Source organism: Rhinolophus ferrumequinum, chromosome 6 (genome assembly GCF_004115265.2).
Source record: "Rhinolophus ferrumequinum isolate MPI-CBG mRhiFer1 chromosome 6, mRhiFer1_v1.p, whole genome shotgun sequence".
In the NCBI taxonomy this organism is placed as follows: domain Eukaryota; kingdom Metazoa; phylum Chordata; class Mammalia; order Chiroptera; family Rhinolophidae; genus Rhinolophus; species Rhinolophus ferrumequinum.
In genome coordinates this window covers 40,140,869-40,158,517 of record NC_046289.1, presented here as the reverse complement: position 1 = coordinate 40,158,517, position 17,649 = coordinate 40,140,869, and the positions used below count along the sequence as shown (strand labels likewise).

General features: G+C 32.3%; 1 protein-coding gene across 3 annotated transcripts in view; it reads right to left on the bottom strand.

The window, feature by feature from the left end:
* TXNDC16 (thioredoxin domain containing 16) overlaps positions 1-17,649 on the bottom strand; it is an 86,208-nt gene that overhangs the window by 14,422 nt on the left and 54,137 nt on the right. For 2 of the 3 annotated variants that reach the window (XM_033109123.1, XM_033109124.1), the window contains 6 exons: positions 16,620-16,743; positions 13,240-13,392; positions 12,621-12,680; positions 8,342-8,510; positions 7,882-8,018; positions 364-448 (listed from right to left, as the gene is read on the bottom strand). In XM_033109123.1, coding sequence (XP_032965014.1) covers positions 364-448; positions 7,882-8,018; positions 8,342-8,510; positions 12,621-12,680; positions 13,240-13,392; positions 16,620-16,743 — 728 coding nt within the window. The remainder of the gene's footprint in view (positions 1-363; positions 449-7,881; positions 8,019-8,341; positions 8,511-12,620; positions 12,681-13,239; positions 13,393-16,619; positions 16,744-17,649) is intronic. The other variant, XM_033109125.1, reaches the window with a different exon arrangement.

The window sequence follows — 17,649 nt, the reverse complement described above, 5'->3', positions numbered from 1 at the left end:
TGGAAAAATGGGAAAACTTTGATTTTTATATATACCTTGGTGGCAAATCAAAACCCAGACACTCAAGAAGTAAAATTCCCCCCCCCCAAAATATGACAACTCCAAAGAATCAGAATTGCAGGTAACAGAATACAAAGAGGTTAATTTCTATAGGAAGATGAAGTAATATGGGGGCTCTAGATTAAAGTAAAAGAATATCTAAAAATTCTAAATAACCAAGTGGTACTTCGCAGATTTTCCTAGAAGGAAATTTAAAATTTAGTTATATTGCTACCCTATTGTCTTCATCAACTGTGTAAAGATAATCAATATATTATTTTGCAAACTTCTTCCTTCCTAAAATTAGAAGACCAATAAACTTACAATATCAAAACATCTTCTTCAGAATAAATTCCAGTGATAACACATCCTTTTAGGTACTTTCCTGCTTCAGTGAAATCTTCTTTTGCTATCAATACATAGACAAGACAAAAATATGAAATCTTTAAAATTCTGTGTGCTATTCAATGAACAGATTTATTAATGATAGTACTTTGTTACTAATTAATTATAAAGATAAATATTTAAGTGCAGACCTTATATAACTTACTGGTTCTACAATAAATCTGTGTTCTTTTTGTGACATTTGATTACTACAGAAATGTAAACTGATATACTGAAACTATGGTTCCCTAAACAAACGTATTCTAAATGTAATTTATAAGATTTATAGCACGTTAGTCATACAGTTACTGAATAAATATTTGTTACCTTACCTTAAGGCAAGGTAAATGGAGACAACTGTCCTATATGTAGCCTAGAAAGAAAAGCAGGTATGTGGAATGATATCCACGTTATAATCACATCTAAAAGTACCTATGTGCATAGACAGAAATAGAAGACTAGGAACTCTAGTCCTCTAACAGTGTCTGTGTTAAGGTTCTGCAACTGCGAGGGATTTGTGTCTTTTTTTACTTCCTGTATTTTCTGTAATGTGTTTTTGTTACTTTTGAACTTTGCTTAACTTGTGTATCCGTCTTTTCTCATTTGGTAGGATACAGATATTTGAAATTAAAACTATTACTTCTATAAATTTCTGAATACATTTTCATAAATAATAGCACATTCTGGATCATGTTAATGATGATCATATACCAAGAAGCAAGTCTGAATTAAACAGTTGTAAGTTAATGAGAAAAGAGCAGGGGTGGACTTGTATAACTGATGTATTCTCGCCAAGTGAAGGCCAAACGATAGCTCAGCTTGCTGCACAAAAGGTTCATAGTAGTTCAAATACAAAAACAATGATGGAAGGTTTGAGTCATAAAGCACCTAGCAGTCTGAGCATGCTGAACCCAAAAGATCTGCACCTTAGCACACAGCATATTCAGGATGTGAGCACCAAGACTAGTAACCCATGAAACTATTGTCTTTAGCCAATGATGCACCAAAGTAGAAAAGATTCAAAAGAAAACTAAGCGACTAGAAAGGACTGAGTGCCTATACTTTCATTTCCAACAGAAAAGAGGACTAAATTCTGGTCGATAACTGATGATCATTATCTAAAGCAATCACATAATGGAATCTGTTTCAGCTTCTTTTCTTTTTTGAAAAGTAACACTGGAAAGTTACACTATTATTTCTATATAATTTCAGCATACAGAGCCTTTCTACTCATGAATGTTTCTTGAGAGGCTCTTCATGAATCCACTTGTTCATAAATCCTGTTACTTGTGGGCTAGGAGCATTTAAGATTGTAGACCTCAGATGCATAACCATTTCCACTAAATCAAAGTGTAAATTTTCCTCTGAGTGCTTAAAATCAAGCATATTCTCTTCCTTGGTGAAAACTGTGTATATGTCAGAATATAGGGCAACCCCAAATATAAAAACATAATCAGTTATCTAAATAAAAAATTGTAAACACTAAAAATATATTTGTGATGTAATATTCATGGTGACCTACAATATTTACTTATTTAACAAAAAACATTTTAATTGCATAAAATGAATACATTAATTTAGCAATATTGCTTTTTTCCACTATCACATTTTACTAAAGTTGTATTTACACACACACACACACACCTATTTTTTAACTCTGTCAGCAAGGGTTGAGAAGTAAGAATACTCCAGTAACTAAAAGCACTCCTAAACCCATAGATCTTGGTTTCTAAATTCAATGTCCCACTAAAAGGAATCTGGACTCCTTGGAGAAATAGCTGATTCCAGGAATGGGGCTGGGAGCACTTTGTGCCAAGAGGACATATTCAAAGAATTGTGGAGACATGTCAAAAGACATAGGAGCCATATTGAAGGGACTCCCACTGACCAAATTTGAGCAAACTAATAATAGTAACTGGCAATAACCTATGAGTAAAATAAGTGGATAAAATCAGTTTATCCACACTGATAAACAAATGAGAAGGGAAAACTCTTACAGCTAGTAAATATAGAAAGCATAATGGAATTAGAAATTTTCTACTTGGCAACCAACATAGTAATAAATTTTTCAGGCAATGAATTCTAAAACTGAAGTGTAAAAGGTTAATGAGAAACAGGACATGTACAGAGTGTTAAAATTATAACCCCATAAGATATTTATTAATTACAGAAGAAAAAATAGTAACTTTCCAGTAGAGGGCAGATACACCAGTGGACAGAAGAGAAATTTCAGCCCTTATAGAATTCACATTATATTAATCTTCAAACCATTAGCATCTATATAAACAAATCAATATCTGATACAAATTAGTGCTCAATTAATGTTAGTAGTTAGCTTTTATGAGTAAAATGCAAATGTACATAAAAATGTTAATGAATTCATAATTCATTTTTATTTTTATTGTTCTACATTTTCTCATTCAATAGATCTGAAAGTCCAGAAACTATCATGTGAATGTTGACAAAAAATAACAACAACAAAAAATAAGAGGAATTAATACCTGATTGAAACGGCTAGGAACATTAAAAAGCATCATGTCAAGATTACATCATTCTCGTACACCAGAACTACTCATATATAATTTAACATTACACTTTTGTCTTTTTTTGATTTATAATTACATGTAGATTTTATCATCGTTTGTTAGAAATATAATCAAGTACACTGTTCCTTCTATTGATCCCTTACCGTGTTTCCCCGAAAATAAGACCTAGCTGGACAATCAGCTCTAATGCATCTTTTGGAGCAAAAAATTAATATAAGACCTGGTCTTATTTTACTATAATATAAGACTGGGTATAATATAATATAATACCGAGTCTTACATTAATTTTTGCTCCAAAAGATGCATTAGAGCTGATTGTCCGGCTAGGTCTTATTTTGGGGGAAACACGGTATACAAAAAATAACATGAAAAATTCCTCCTCAGCCTTTACAATCAGGAAAAAGACTTTTCTATGGGTGAGTCAGCATCCTAACTTGATAAGAGGGCAAGTTAAGTTTCTGGTTGCTACTAGATTGCTTAGAGTTAAGTTTTATGAACTACAGTGTTTTCCAGATGTTCTACATAATTATCCCCTACTCTTTTATTGCTTAACTCTTATCCTTGTTTCAATGATTTTATTGTATTAGTGCTTTTTATCTGAACACAAATTCTTTTTGGAAGGAGGCCCAGTGCAAGCAATAAATAAGACTTCAGAGCACCAGGCACCTGAGGTAGATAGAAGTCAACAGTGGGAACAAAAACATTGGAAAGGGAAAGACAAAAGAGTAAAACACAGATTCATTCACTTCACAATTTTTCATACATAAAATACAAATCAAAAAGCTACGTATGCCGTTCCAGGATTCTGCTTCTAAGATGGTAAGCCACAAAGCACACATTAACATTCTTATTATTTCTTTGTAGTAAGTTTTTTTGGCTTTTATTTTAGAAGATTTCGAAGACAAAGTAGAGGGGAGTAATTACTAGACAAAATGTATAGAAAGCTAAATTTAATAGTTAATAGTATCCACTATATACAAATACAATGCTAGACATTGGAATCCTCTTCCCATACAAATATCCTTAAAATATTTCATTCAGAGTCTGAAATTCATCTTAAATGAAAGAAAAAATAAGAAGGGGGAAGGTTTGCTGGATAACTGGTAAGAGTATGTGATGAAGAAAACACTAAGGCTAAGGATTTTATTACCCAGTCAAGAGTCCACCCCCATGCAAAGGCAAGAAAATAACATTCTAAGTAATACTATTGGTCAGAAAAAATTCCCTATGTGTACCCTTCCTTTAAAACTTACTGAAAGACATCCCTATGAAGCAAAAAAAAAAAAATAAAGAGTAAGGGTATAAGAATAGAGAAGTAGTGATATTACATAGTCTGATGCTATGTAAAACTGTGAAAATAAAATTGCTATAAGCACTGTATCACAGCTTAATGTAGAAACATGAATTTGAAATGCATTAAAAATAAGGTCAATTAATTGATGGACAGAGGAATGGACAGATGTGCAGGTATATGCTAAAGCAAGTATAATTAAATGCTAATAGTAGAATCTAGATGGTGGGGTACATGGGTGTAAAATTCTTTCAAATTTGCTGTATGTTTGACAATTTTCATAAGAAAATGTTGGAAAAGTAAATGCAAAAGATTTTTGAAACAGAAATATAGAAAGCAAAAAAAAGAAAAGAAGCTCAACAATAATGATAATCTGAGCCTATATGAGACCATAGAGCCTCACATAGAGAAAATGACCATAGAAAAAATTAAAAGCGTCCTTATCTTCCATAAAAGGGAATCAAAATCATTGAAATGATCTTTAATTTTATAGATTCCAATATGTTTTGTTTGATTGTTAAAGAACATCTTCTCTAGCCAAAAGAAGCATATTCCATATAGAAAAAAATAAAGAAAAATTAAGGAAATACCAATGAAGCATAAAACAAGCAACTGCCATTAAATAAGTTTAGACAATGTGTGTAAATAGCTAAAGTTCACCTGTAAGAGTAAACACACAAGGTAAGAAAATATAAAAAAGAAAAATAAGAGACGACCCAATCATATATTCGGAATGTATTATAAAACTAATAGATTAAGTATCAATAGGTAAAGTTAATAGAAAACATTTAGACATACATATAGGAAGTCTGACAATTAAGTTCGCAAACTTGTTGCAACAATGTTGCTAACCTTTTTTGATATCAGAGGAATTATTCATTATGAATTTGTACCAACTGAACAAACCAGTTAACCAAGTTTACTATTTGTAAGTTCTGAAAAGGCTGCATGAAAAAGTTAGACAACCTGAACTTTTTGCCAACAATTCATGGCTCTTGCATCATGACAATGCATCAGTTCACACGGCACTGTCTGTGAGGGAGTTTTTAGCCAGTAAACAAATAACTGTATTGGAACACCCTCCGTACGCACCGGGTCTGGCCCCCAATGACTTCTTTCTTTACCAGAAGATAGACATTTTGATGATATTCAGGACATCAAGGGTAATACGACCACAGCTCTGATGGCCATTCCAGAAAAAGAGTTCCAAAACTGCTTTGAAGGGTGGACTAGGCACTGACATCGGTGCATAGCTTCCCAAGGGGAGTACTTCGAAGGTGACCGTAATGATATGCAGCAATGAGGTACCGTGTTTCCCCGAAAATAAGACCTAGCTGGACCATCAGCTCTAATGTGTCTTTTGGAGCAAAAATTAATGTAAGACCCGGTCTTATTTTACTATAATATAAGACCAAGTATAACATAATATAACATAATATAATATAATATAATAAATATAATAAAATATAATATAATTTCCCTATAATATAAGACCGGGTCTTACATTAATTTTTGCTCCAAAAGACGCATTAGAGCTGATGGTCCGGCTAGGTCTTATTTTCAGGGAAACATGATATGTAGCACTTTTTCTAGGATGTTTGCAAACTTAATTGTCCGACCTCATACACACATAGATGTGCATTTAATATGATAATGGTGGATCACAAAAAGGGATAGTGGAATCAAAAAAGAAAAAAGGACAATTGTTAACTATTTAGACAAAAATAAAGCTGGCCCCTAACATCACACCATGCATGACAATAACTAAATAGTTGTAGACTTTTAAAAAAGAAAAATCAAAGGACACAATCAACAGAGTGATTGTGGATGGGAGAAAATATTTGAAAATCATATATATTATAAGGGGTTAATATCCAGGATATATAAAGAACTCCTGCAACTCAAAAATAACAACCTGATTAAAAACTGGGCATAGGACCTGAATAGATATTTCTCCAAAAAAGATATACAAATGACCAACAAGCACATTAAAAGATGCTCAACATCACTAATCATCACACAGTTAGGAAAATGCATATCAAAACCACAATGACTCATCACCTCACACCCATTAGGACGGCTACTATAAAAAAAACAAAAAATAATAAGTGTTGGTGAGAACGTGGATACTGTTGGTTGGAATATAAAATGGTGCAGCTGCTATGGAAAACAGTATGGTGGTTCCTGAAAAAAATAAAAATAGAATTACCAGATGACCCAGCAATTCCACTTCTGGGTATATATCCAAAAGAATTGAAAGCAGGGTCCTGAAGAAATATTTATTTGTACACCAATGTTCACAGCAGCATTATTCGTAATAGCGAAGAGGTAGGAACAACCCAAGTGTCCATCAACAGATGAACAGATAAATAAAATGGGTTGTATGTATACAATGGAATATTATTCAGCCTTTAAAAGAAAGGAAATGCTGACACATGCTACAACACTGATGAACCTTGAGGACATTACGCTACATGATGTAAGCCAGTCAGAAAAAGATAAATACTGTATGATTCCATTTATATGAGGTATCTTAAGTAGTCAAATTTATAGACAGAAAGTAGAATAGTAGTTTCCAGGGGCTAGGGAAAATGCAGTTTCCTTAGTTTCAGTTTTGCAAGATAAAAAAGTTCTGGAAGTTAGCTGCACAACAACGTAAATACTTAGCACTAATTACCTATACACATAAAAATGGTTAAGATGGTAAACTCTGTTATGTGTATTTTATCACAATTTTTTAAAAAGGAAAAATATTCAAAGCAAAAAAGACAATATAAATTAGAATAAGAAAATACAAATAAATCAAGAATACAGATGAATATTAATTTATAATGATCAAGGAATTTTCTACAGCTAAAAGCAATGAAAGAAATCTCAAAACCAATAAATCTGAAAACAAATTTTAAACTGCTACATATAAAATTATTGTCAAACAAAGCTAAAACGCAAACAACAAACTTGGGGGAAAAATTACAACGAAATGACAAAAGCTTAATATCCTTAATATATAAAAATCTCATAGTAATTCATTAGAGAAGTACTAAAACACCATTTGAAAAAGAATAACACATATAACAAATATTTTATAGAAGACAAAGTTATTCCCGTACTGGGAATCTATATCCATTAGTCTAAAATCCACACAAAGACTCATAATAAAAATCTTCATTACCGAGAGCAAAAAGACAAAAAGAAAACAATAAATATTGTTGGTAAATAGTTAAATAAATTACAGTATACTCATCCTATCAAATATTATACAGCCATGGTATTTCTGAAGAATATTAATACTCACATGGAACAAAATGCACCCAGGCAATGCTAAACAAAAACAGCAAGAAACGAACCTAGATACACAGTACTAACCTAAATACGTTAAAATATAAATACGAGTAAATATGTAATACATGGGTATACAGAAAAAGAGGGAGGGAATTACATCAAAATTTAACAACTCTAAATAATTATAGATATTTTTTTCTTCAAATTTCTCTGTATTTTCAAACTCCTCTATAATTTGAATTCTGTGTAATTTAAAAAGACAGTAATTCTTTTTTTAAAAAACCAACTAGCAAGTTTTTACCTATGTATTGCATAATTTAAAAGTTCAATTCTGCTTACCTGTTGTCATGGTTGGACTAAATAGTCCCAGTACCGACACACTAGAATAGGAGATGAGGTCTTTATATAATTCCCCACTTAAATATTGTTCTGCTTCTTGAACAGATGTTATATTCACTGGACAGGAAATCCTGCTGCTAGATGAATATACAAGTATATTCAAAATTAATTTTTAAAGGTATTTTTCAGCTTGTAAAAAAATAAAACATACTGAATTTAGCAAATATTTCTCAGGATAAACATCTGACAAAATAAAGGCAGACTATTCTAAACAAAACAAAACAAAAAATCACACCTATTCTATCTCCCCAAAAGTGACGGAATGTGAGGAAGCTCTCCTCATCGATGCTTATCTTGTGATCTCAATTCTATTATTCTCAAAGTGAGTCAACAACGTCTATAATCAAAAGTTTTAGAGACCCAAAAGTTTAAAAACGTTAGGCGGAAGCTGAATACTTACAGCTGGATAAATTTTAGGAGATCTTCTGTTCCTAACATGCCAGCATAAGATACTGGGTTCTCTCCTTCTTTGTACATCTTTACAACAGGAAATTCAGTAACATTTTGCTTAGTACATACATCAGACCAATCTGCACAGTTTATTCTAGCCAGCAGCATAGTGGATGTGCCTAAATAGAAGGAAAATGAACATTTTATAAATATTAATGTAGAAAACTCAGTTGCGGAGAATTGTCAATATTTTTATATCCCATTCTTATTTTAACATCCCAACAGCATGAAACATCGCTGCTGAAAACTCTCTTCCCTTGATTTTTGCAACACCTTCACCATTGGCTTTTTCCCCACCTCTTTTGCTGCTCCTCAGGACTCAGTTTATGCTCCCTTTTCTACTTGCTCTACACTCCCAGTGCTAGGCAATCTCAAAAATCTTCAACAATCTAATGAATCCTAAATTTCTATCTTTGGGCCAGGCTCCTCCCGAAAGTTCCAGACCCATGTATCCTCATTGCCGTCTCTATTTCCCTTTGAATGTAAACATCCTCAAGCTCAGTATGTCTAAAACCGAATTATGGTTTCCTTCCTCAATACACTGTACAACTCAGAAAACAAAGTATTATCTTTCATGCCTCCCCATTCCTAAGTTCCCCCATGTCTAATCAAATCAATCAGCACATCCTTTCAATTTTACCACCCAAATTTTAAATATCTGTTTTATCTGTCCGTTTCTCTTTACTGCCACTACGCTAGTCATTAGTTCTCCTGGATAACTGTGATAGGCTTCTAATTCATCTCCCTGAATTCAATATGACTCCACACTGAAGCTAGAGATATCTTTTCAAAACTGAAATCTGTTTTGTTACCAGCCCACTCCCACCAACCAACCTTTGCAGAGTTTGGTCTTTCTCATGCTTTCAGATCTCTGCACGAGTGACTACTTCAAAAAAGCCTCCTTAGCCAACCTGATCTACAATAGGTTCCTTTGCTCTTACAGAACTCATTATGTAATTATATACTCATTCATGTGGTTATCTGATTAATGTCTGTTTCTACCAGGAAAGCTTCTTGAGAGTAGGGACTGTGTCTATTTTATTCATCATTGATTTTCCAGTGTCTAGAGCAGTCCTTGCACAGGAAACAGCTTAAATATATGTGTGAATAAATGACACACGTGAAACTCATTCAGGGCTAGGGGTATCCATCCTGAGTAAATATTGTAATTTCTTTTCAGCCTAAGAAAACACATAGTAGATCCCAAAGAGAAATTCCTACTTGTTCTATAATAATATATGTAAAGTTCTCCAAAATATGTATATCAACAGGTGGAAAGATATCAAAAACCAAATAAAATAAGCACCACACAATTAAGCTGAGAAAGGATGGAATAAATTCTAATAAGAGGAAACTTTAATACATTAGATCAAAGAAGGAATCCTTGTATATCAATTTAGGAAATATGTTAATTTAGGATGTAATCTAATTATATGATTTAAATTATGAAATGCAACATTTTAATATTTTATCACCAAATTTTTAATATTGAAAATTCATTTTTACATTATAAATGATTCTAGATTATGCCACATAGATGCAATAACTTATCACTAGATTTAGTATTAGCGATCTGTTTGATAATACAGGCAGAATGTATAGTCTGTCTTATTCGCCATTATATTCCTGCTGCCTATCACAATGTTGATTACATAGTATGTATCCAATAAAAATTTGTGGAATGTACCCTGATATTTCTTCATGAACAAATTTTAAATTTTTATACTAAAGTATGTTAATACCCAAATATTGTATGAGCATATAAACGATAAATCCTTATTCCTTCTAAAATTAGATCTGCTATGTGACTTCTCTACAAAGTTCTCTTAATCTTTTATTTTATTTAGTCAATAAATATCTAGCGATACTTGTTCATCTAGTATCTAGTATCTAGTATCACTAGATACTATGAACTATCACATAGTTCAGAGTATCATATTATATACTGCCACCCAAGTATGGAATAGTGTACTATTACAAATGTAGTTCTTTCCCTTCAATAAGCATCCTCTGCTAAAAGTATTATTTCTTTGTCCCAGAATTCCAAGTTGAAAACTCAGATGTTATCTTTATAACTGAAAAAAGTATATTGATACATGTCATTAAACATTGTAAGGCCACCTATATTAAAGTTACCAATTTAACATTTTGATTTTATTTCCTATAAAATGGTTTCAATATTTAAGCATGTTTTCAACTGGAATAGTCTAATATTCTAAGATGCCTGTAGTATATATTCCATATACTTTATCAACGCAGTAATTTCAAATGGGGTTCCTAATTCAAGGAAAAACAAAACAAAACCAGATTCTCATAACTACAGATAGTACCTAAGTTTAAAAACTTGACATTTGCTGCCCCCTTGTGACTGAATATAAAATATTCTTCATAGTTTTGGACTAAGAGATGTCAATGTAAAATGTTAGAGGACTAAATGAACAAAGTATTACAATATTTTCCTAATTTACAAATTTATAGTTTGGGCTTCAACACAGACATGAAATGTTACAGTTACCTATACTAGAACTTCTACATTAAGGCCCATGAACCTCCAAAAGTCCATTTATCTGACATCGAATTACTAAAAGAATTGTTACTCATAAAGAATGTATTACATGAAAAAGGAAATCAAGTCCTACGTTGGTAATCTGCTGTTTTATTCTACAAACACATAAAACTCAGAGTCCTTGCACTGAGAGGTCAAGTAGTCTCTATTTGGTCATTAATAGATAAGAAAATAAAGGAATCTTTTTCCATTTTCATTTGGTAACTAACCAAATGGGCTGAAGGGATAATTCTATTATTCAGGGACATTATCCAATTACTATTTCATTATGGTTTATATTTTACCCCCCTCCTTTTCCTTTCTTCTAATAATTTTCCAATAAGGCTGGAGACCCTAAAAGAAGAAACTTAAATCTGTCTGTAAATTGCAAAGGATAACCTGAAAGAGAACAGGATTTGATTTTAAAAAAAGATTAATAATCCCAGTACCTAAAGATTTTATTACCTCTTCACTTGGGTAATGAAATAACCAAAAATTGAATCAAATGTGGTTGGGAAATGAATGTTAGAGAAATAGTTCAAAATGCTTTTTAAAACCTCTGATGTTTTCATTACTATAGAGCATGTTATACTCATATTTCGGGTTGATTTTCAGGAATCAATTTCTGGAGTTCACAAAAGTCCCCAGTATATAAATAAGTTGTACACCAGTATACATTTTCCACTAAATAAAACAAAATTTATGAAATTCTCCTATATTAGGTTATTCATTTATTCAACAATTATTAAAATCCAGAAATTCTGCATTGTATGGCAATACACCAAGTCCAGTGAGCTAGTTATAAGGCACACAACCTGCCCATAAAGAACTTACTAAATAATAAAAGAGCCTGTAAACTAGTGCCCCCCAAAATTAAATGGTGGGTACATTTCTAGAGTAGCCAAGACTAAGCCTATTTAATTATAATAGCTTCTATTTACATGAAAAACAGGAGAAAATCATACTACAGATAAGAAGCATTATACATTCTGTCTTATTCAAATTATTACAAAACATTATCCTAGTCCATCATCTCTCTCTTACTAACAGGCCTCTCTACTTCTCCCCATGTCTTTGCCGGGATGATGGCACAGACATTTTGAGTTCAAATCCATTCCTTGGATTCTTACTTGCCTATCACTGGATCACATTTCATAGAATAGTTAAAATAAAAAGATCTTAGCTATTAAGAAATATCCTAAAAAAAAAAAAAGAAAAAAAAAAAAGAAATATCCTAGTCCATGTGGAGCTAACCATATAGCTTTCAAGATCACAGATCCTGGCTGCGTGATTAGACTGTAAGACTGGGTCTTGTCTGTAACATGTTTATTTATTAGTATTTAGTATTTATTTCCTAATATTTAATAGTAACTAGCAAAGAGTAGGTACTCAAACATTTGCTGAATGAATGAATTTAGCCAAAACAGGTTATGGATTAACTGTGTAGCCACAAGTACTCAATACATGGGCTCTCTACATTCTATTAAAGACAGTTCCATGAAGACAATCAAAATGAACGCTTCTGAGCATTTTTGAAACTCACGGTTCATTAACTTATCCTTGGAGACAAAAACATAATAACCTGAAATTTTATGCGGTTTTCTTCATCTTTAACATGACCCAGTTTTACAAACAGCTACAGCTCAGAATCAGGAAAATAAGCATGTACACCACAGTACAATACCTTTCAATTTAATTGCCAAATCGATATAGGATTGCAGAAATGCCATGGATACTGCTTGCCCTACATTAAAATAAAAAATTCAACAGATATTACAACATGCATATCTCCAAAGCATCCATATTTATACATAACAAACTTATAGATTATGGAGTTTCCCCAAATTGTTATTTCTTAATAAGTAGTGTAGTGTACAGTACTTAATATTGATCCAAATATTTAAGAGGGTTCCAAAGGCAACTAATTTTCTGCATTCATATTGCAAGGAATATAGCTGAAGGGCTATTATTTGTAAATAAAAGCAATATACTTCCTAAAAAATGGTAAGAACTACTAATATATTGAAATCATTAGTTTGAATCACAAGTTTTCTAAACTAATAAGTTGAACATCTAGTTTAATCATTAACCTTCAATTTGTAAGTCAGATATATATTATCAGTTTTACAACCCCAGAAATTAGCTAGAAGTAAATGTTTCATTATGTGCAATCTACCTGGGACATATGAAAGCTGTGTCACTCTACAACATACAATATACAATATATAGAATGCAAAAATAAAATTTGCCTACTTTAAAAGTCCCAATATGTAATATAGTCTCTTCTAAAGGCTCATACTCACAACCAGCATAGAAAAGCACTATGCTGTCAGAAGCCATTACTGTCGCATTAAATGTCTCTTCTGTTAGTTCCACTGTGAGTTCCAACGGTAACTGTCTCTTCCTATCTCTGTAAACAGTTTCTGCCACTTCATCATCTTGAATTCCTAAAGTGTCTGAAAAGAAATCAATGTCTATATAAATGTATAATTAAAAATATTTAAGTTCTCTTTCCAGGTGAGCATATGAAAATTCGGTATTTTATAAAAACTTTTGAATTCACACTACTTTATTAGTTAAAATACACGGTATTTAGACAACTTTCTAGTTGCCTGGCTTCCTATCCTAAATGACTCTGACATGCTTCCTGATTCAGAAACTATGAAGTTTTAGTCAAGTCCAGGAGCATTTAAACATCTAGAAATAATATGAATATTTCTATTTTGTTTCTAATAAAATGTTAATTTATAATCCAAAAAGGTTCTACCGTGCATATTTGACAGTGTTTATTTAACTGCACTATGTGACAAGCACTGTGACAGACACTAAGGACAGTAGTAAACAAGATAGACATCATCCCTGACACATTGAGCTCCCACCTACAGAAAGGTCAGACAATAACCTGATCACTGAATAAATATATAATTATAAATTGTGATCCATTTAAGAAAGAAAAAGGATACAGAGAGAGATTATAACAGGGTGAGTTAGATTGGGTGATCCAAAGTCTTCCAGGGAGGGAATCAAGGAAAGTATGTCCTAGGCAAAAAGAGTAACATATGCAAAGACTCTGAGACATAAAAGAGCTTACCATACACTCGGTAGAGAAGGAAGGCAAATTTGACTAAAATAAGATGGGTTGAAGGAATAAATGGCATGAGAAAACTCTAGGGTAGCAGTGGCTGAATCATAAGAGACCATATGAGCCAAGAATTTTGGGTTTTATTCTAAGTGCATCAAGTTATGGTGGATTCTGAATATGTAAAAACCTATTGTTAATTTAGAGAGATAGACTGACCAACTAACTGATCTATCCATTCATCCATCCATCCATGCGTGTGGTAAAAAACACATTTGAATTCATAAATATTTTGTTGGAAGTTTGTACAGATTGTATGGTAACAATAAAAGGGCATCTAACTTGACGAGAGCCAAAGCTTCCTAGAAGAGTTGACACTAGCTGAGTATTAAAAGAAAATAAAATTTAGGTAGGAAGTGAAGGAAGGCAGTGGAGACAACGAGAACAAAGGGAACAGAATGTGCAAAGGCACAGTGGCATGAAAGGGCATGACAATTGCAAATGCAAATACTTACTGGATAGGTGATGGTATTAGAGATTACAATTAATTTTTTTAGATGTAATAATGGCAATAACTATGTTAATTTTAAAAGGAGAATCCTTGTATCTCTGGTAAGTTCACAATTCTCTGTAATAATATAGTAAAAAGAAAGGAAGAGAGGAAAGAAAGAAGACAATACATTCGGAGAACTAAAGTGTTGTTTTCCTTTTGATTTCTAATACTATAAAATAAAATACTAGATATGAATTTCAGTACATCTCAGCAATTTTCACCTGTGTGATGCTAGTCAATCACATAACTCTTTTGCTCTCAGTATTCAAATCTGTGAAACAAAAAAGTTGCACTATGTTAACTTGAAGGTACTTAAGGTGCAACTTTTTATGTTGCACTACAACACTAAAACGTTATGCCCTCAATATCCAAATTAATAACGGCCTATTATCTTATTTACTGTATTTTTTCCATTTTCCTGCTAGTTCTTTCTTATTTCCCAATCCATCCTTTCTTTTCTTATCTTGTTTCAACACTGCCTTTCCCCCTTTTCTATTCTCTTTCTTAATAAGGTACCCTCACTTGTAAATATACTCACTCCTCGGGTATACCTTTGACCTATCCATCAGTATATACACACTCTCTTTTAAGCCATACAGGTTTAATTATTTTCTCATATTATGTATATGTTTATGGGCATGACATCACACAATGTGTTCATTACAGACAGGAAGTTAAGACCAAAACAAAAACAAATGACAAAACAAAACAAAAAACAAAAGGCAGAGTTATAAAACAAAAGCTAGAACCAGGCTGGGGAAAGAAGGCAGATAGTCAGAAGAAAGAGAAGACAGCACCGTAGTGCAAACTAAGGGCAGAGAGTCAGGAAGCAACTGGGGACGTGAAAACAAGAAAATCTTGAAACAAGCAACTCCCCCTGAGGACAGAAATCTTATTAAACTGCCACTGGGCGGTTCCCCTGACTTGGAAGGTTGGAATATAAGAGCCATGATAGGAATAAAGCAGGGAGCAAGAGACCAGAACATCGACCTATTTAGGTAATTATGCTATGCAGAAGAACTCTCGCTTAAACAACAAGCAACTCTAATTCTGCATATCAGAAAAGAACTAGAACTTACCTCAAACTATGAAACTGATTACTGGTAACAGTTATAAAGCTCAGAGCCCTTATTAAATGTATAATATAGATTTTGATCATAATGATGGACCTCATAAAAATATGCAAATTACTTCCTTCTTGGGGTTAATACGAGTAGCACTACATAAAACATTCAAGTAGTTACTAAATGTGATATAAGAATGAACAAGACATAATCCCTCAGAGATATTAGATAGGTTAGTGAAGAAGAGAGAAAAGTAAATGAGCAATTACAGACTAGGTCTGATGTTACGAAAGAAGTATCAGGAATGATAATGATTGCAAATAAGGTTTCAAGTCAGAATGCTTAATTTCTAATCCAGGATCCACCACATGCCACTTGTGTGACTTTTGGCAGATCATTTAACTCTGCTAAAACAAAGAATCTTTATCTACAAAATGAAGGTGACATCGGCTAACTCAGAGGGTAACAAAATAAATAATGTGTGGGGGAATAGCCTTGAAAACTATAGAATGCTTCAAAAATGTAAGCAGTAAGAGCAATAAAAAGAAAAAGAACATGTTAAAAATAAGTATAAAAATGTTATTGAAATTTACTCTATAATTGTTAACAATCAGGTTTATTTACAACTACAAATACAACAGTATTTGTTAGAATTTCACTTCCTAATAGGAATAGTAAGAATAAAATGTTATGGCTCCTGGGTCATTTTTAAACATGGAGAGGCCAGTAGAATTGAGAAAACTGATTTGGAAGATAAAAGCACAGATGTGGAAAGCTAGAAGGCTGACGTGTAACTATGAAAGGTGTTATACAAAACAAAATACAGCATTCTTACATCTTTTCACCTAATCAACTTGATAAAATGTGATTTAAAATAAATTTGTTCACACTTCTTCATAATCTTGAATGTGAATACATTTGTTGAAACTTCCCTGACCTTATGGATGCTGGGCAGGAATGGGGGGAGAGCATCACAAAACACATTACCCATATCTGGCCCTTCTATGTCATCGTCTTCATCTTCTCGTACTTCCTCAGTGTACATATTATTTTCCACATGGGATATTACTAAGTCAATATCATGTAACACCAAATATTCCACTGGCATTCCCTAGAAAAACATTAATTTAAAAAAATATAACAAAGCATTTTTATATAAAAGTGTTTTACTTGTTTGAGATGAAAATGAAACTAATACTTTGAACTTCAATTTTCAAATTAAACAAACAAAAAAAGGAAATTAACTCCATGGTCACTATGAAAAGTATCCAAAGCATACTTTATATAAAGAGAGTGTACAAAACTGAAAAAGATGGCAAAAGAGGAGGAACTGAAAGTCTCGCTTGCTTCTTGTCACAATTACATTATTATACTGAAGTCTGAAACATTTCATATATAACAGTAAGTCCTACCTCTATATTAAATGGAAATATATGCAATTTTATTGCAAGAGAGCCAATCAAAATTATTTTGAATATTCCACAGAAATATTCAAAATAATACTTCATTTAAAATAATCCCACTCAAAAGTTCAATTGCCCATTTAGCTATAAACAAAAAAATACTATCTGCCCCCCAAGTATCTTAAGAACACCAAATTCTATTCCACTTGAGATTATTCCATTAAAATTTCTTTCACTAATGCCCAACTAACACATTTTTAAAAAACATGAAATTTTAAACCACTAGATTACTTTGGTAAATTATCCCTGACTGCAATTATACATTAGAATAAAGCTATAAAAGAGCTGTAAGTGTTTATTCTTTGATATCATATACATTCATCTTTTTAATATTATATTCAAAGCAAGCAATTTTTTACTCCTGCAGAAACATAACAGAGCTAAAAGGAAGAGGAATCAAAATCAAACTGAATTTATTTCAAATATACATAGAAACTGTTGTGGTAAACTTTGTTATTAAAGTGTAACATTCACACAGAAAAGAACATAAAGTGAATACACTTACATAACCAGCACACAGATTAAGAGACAGAACATTACCAGCACACCCAGAG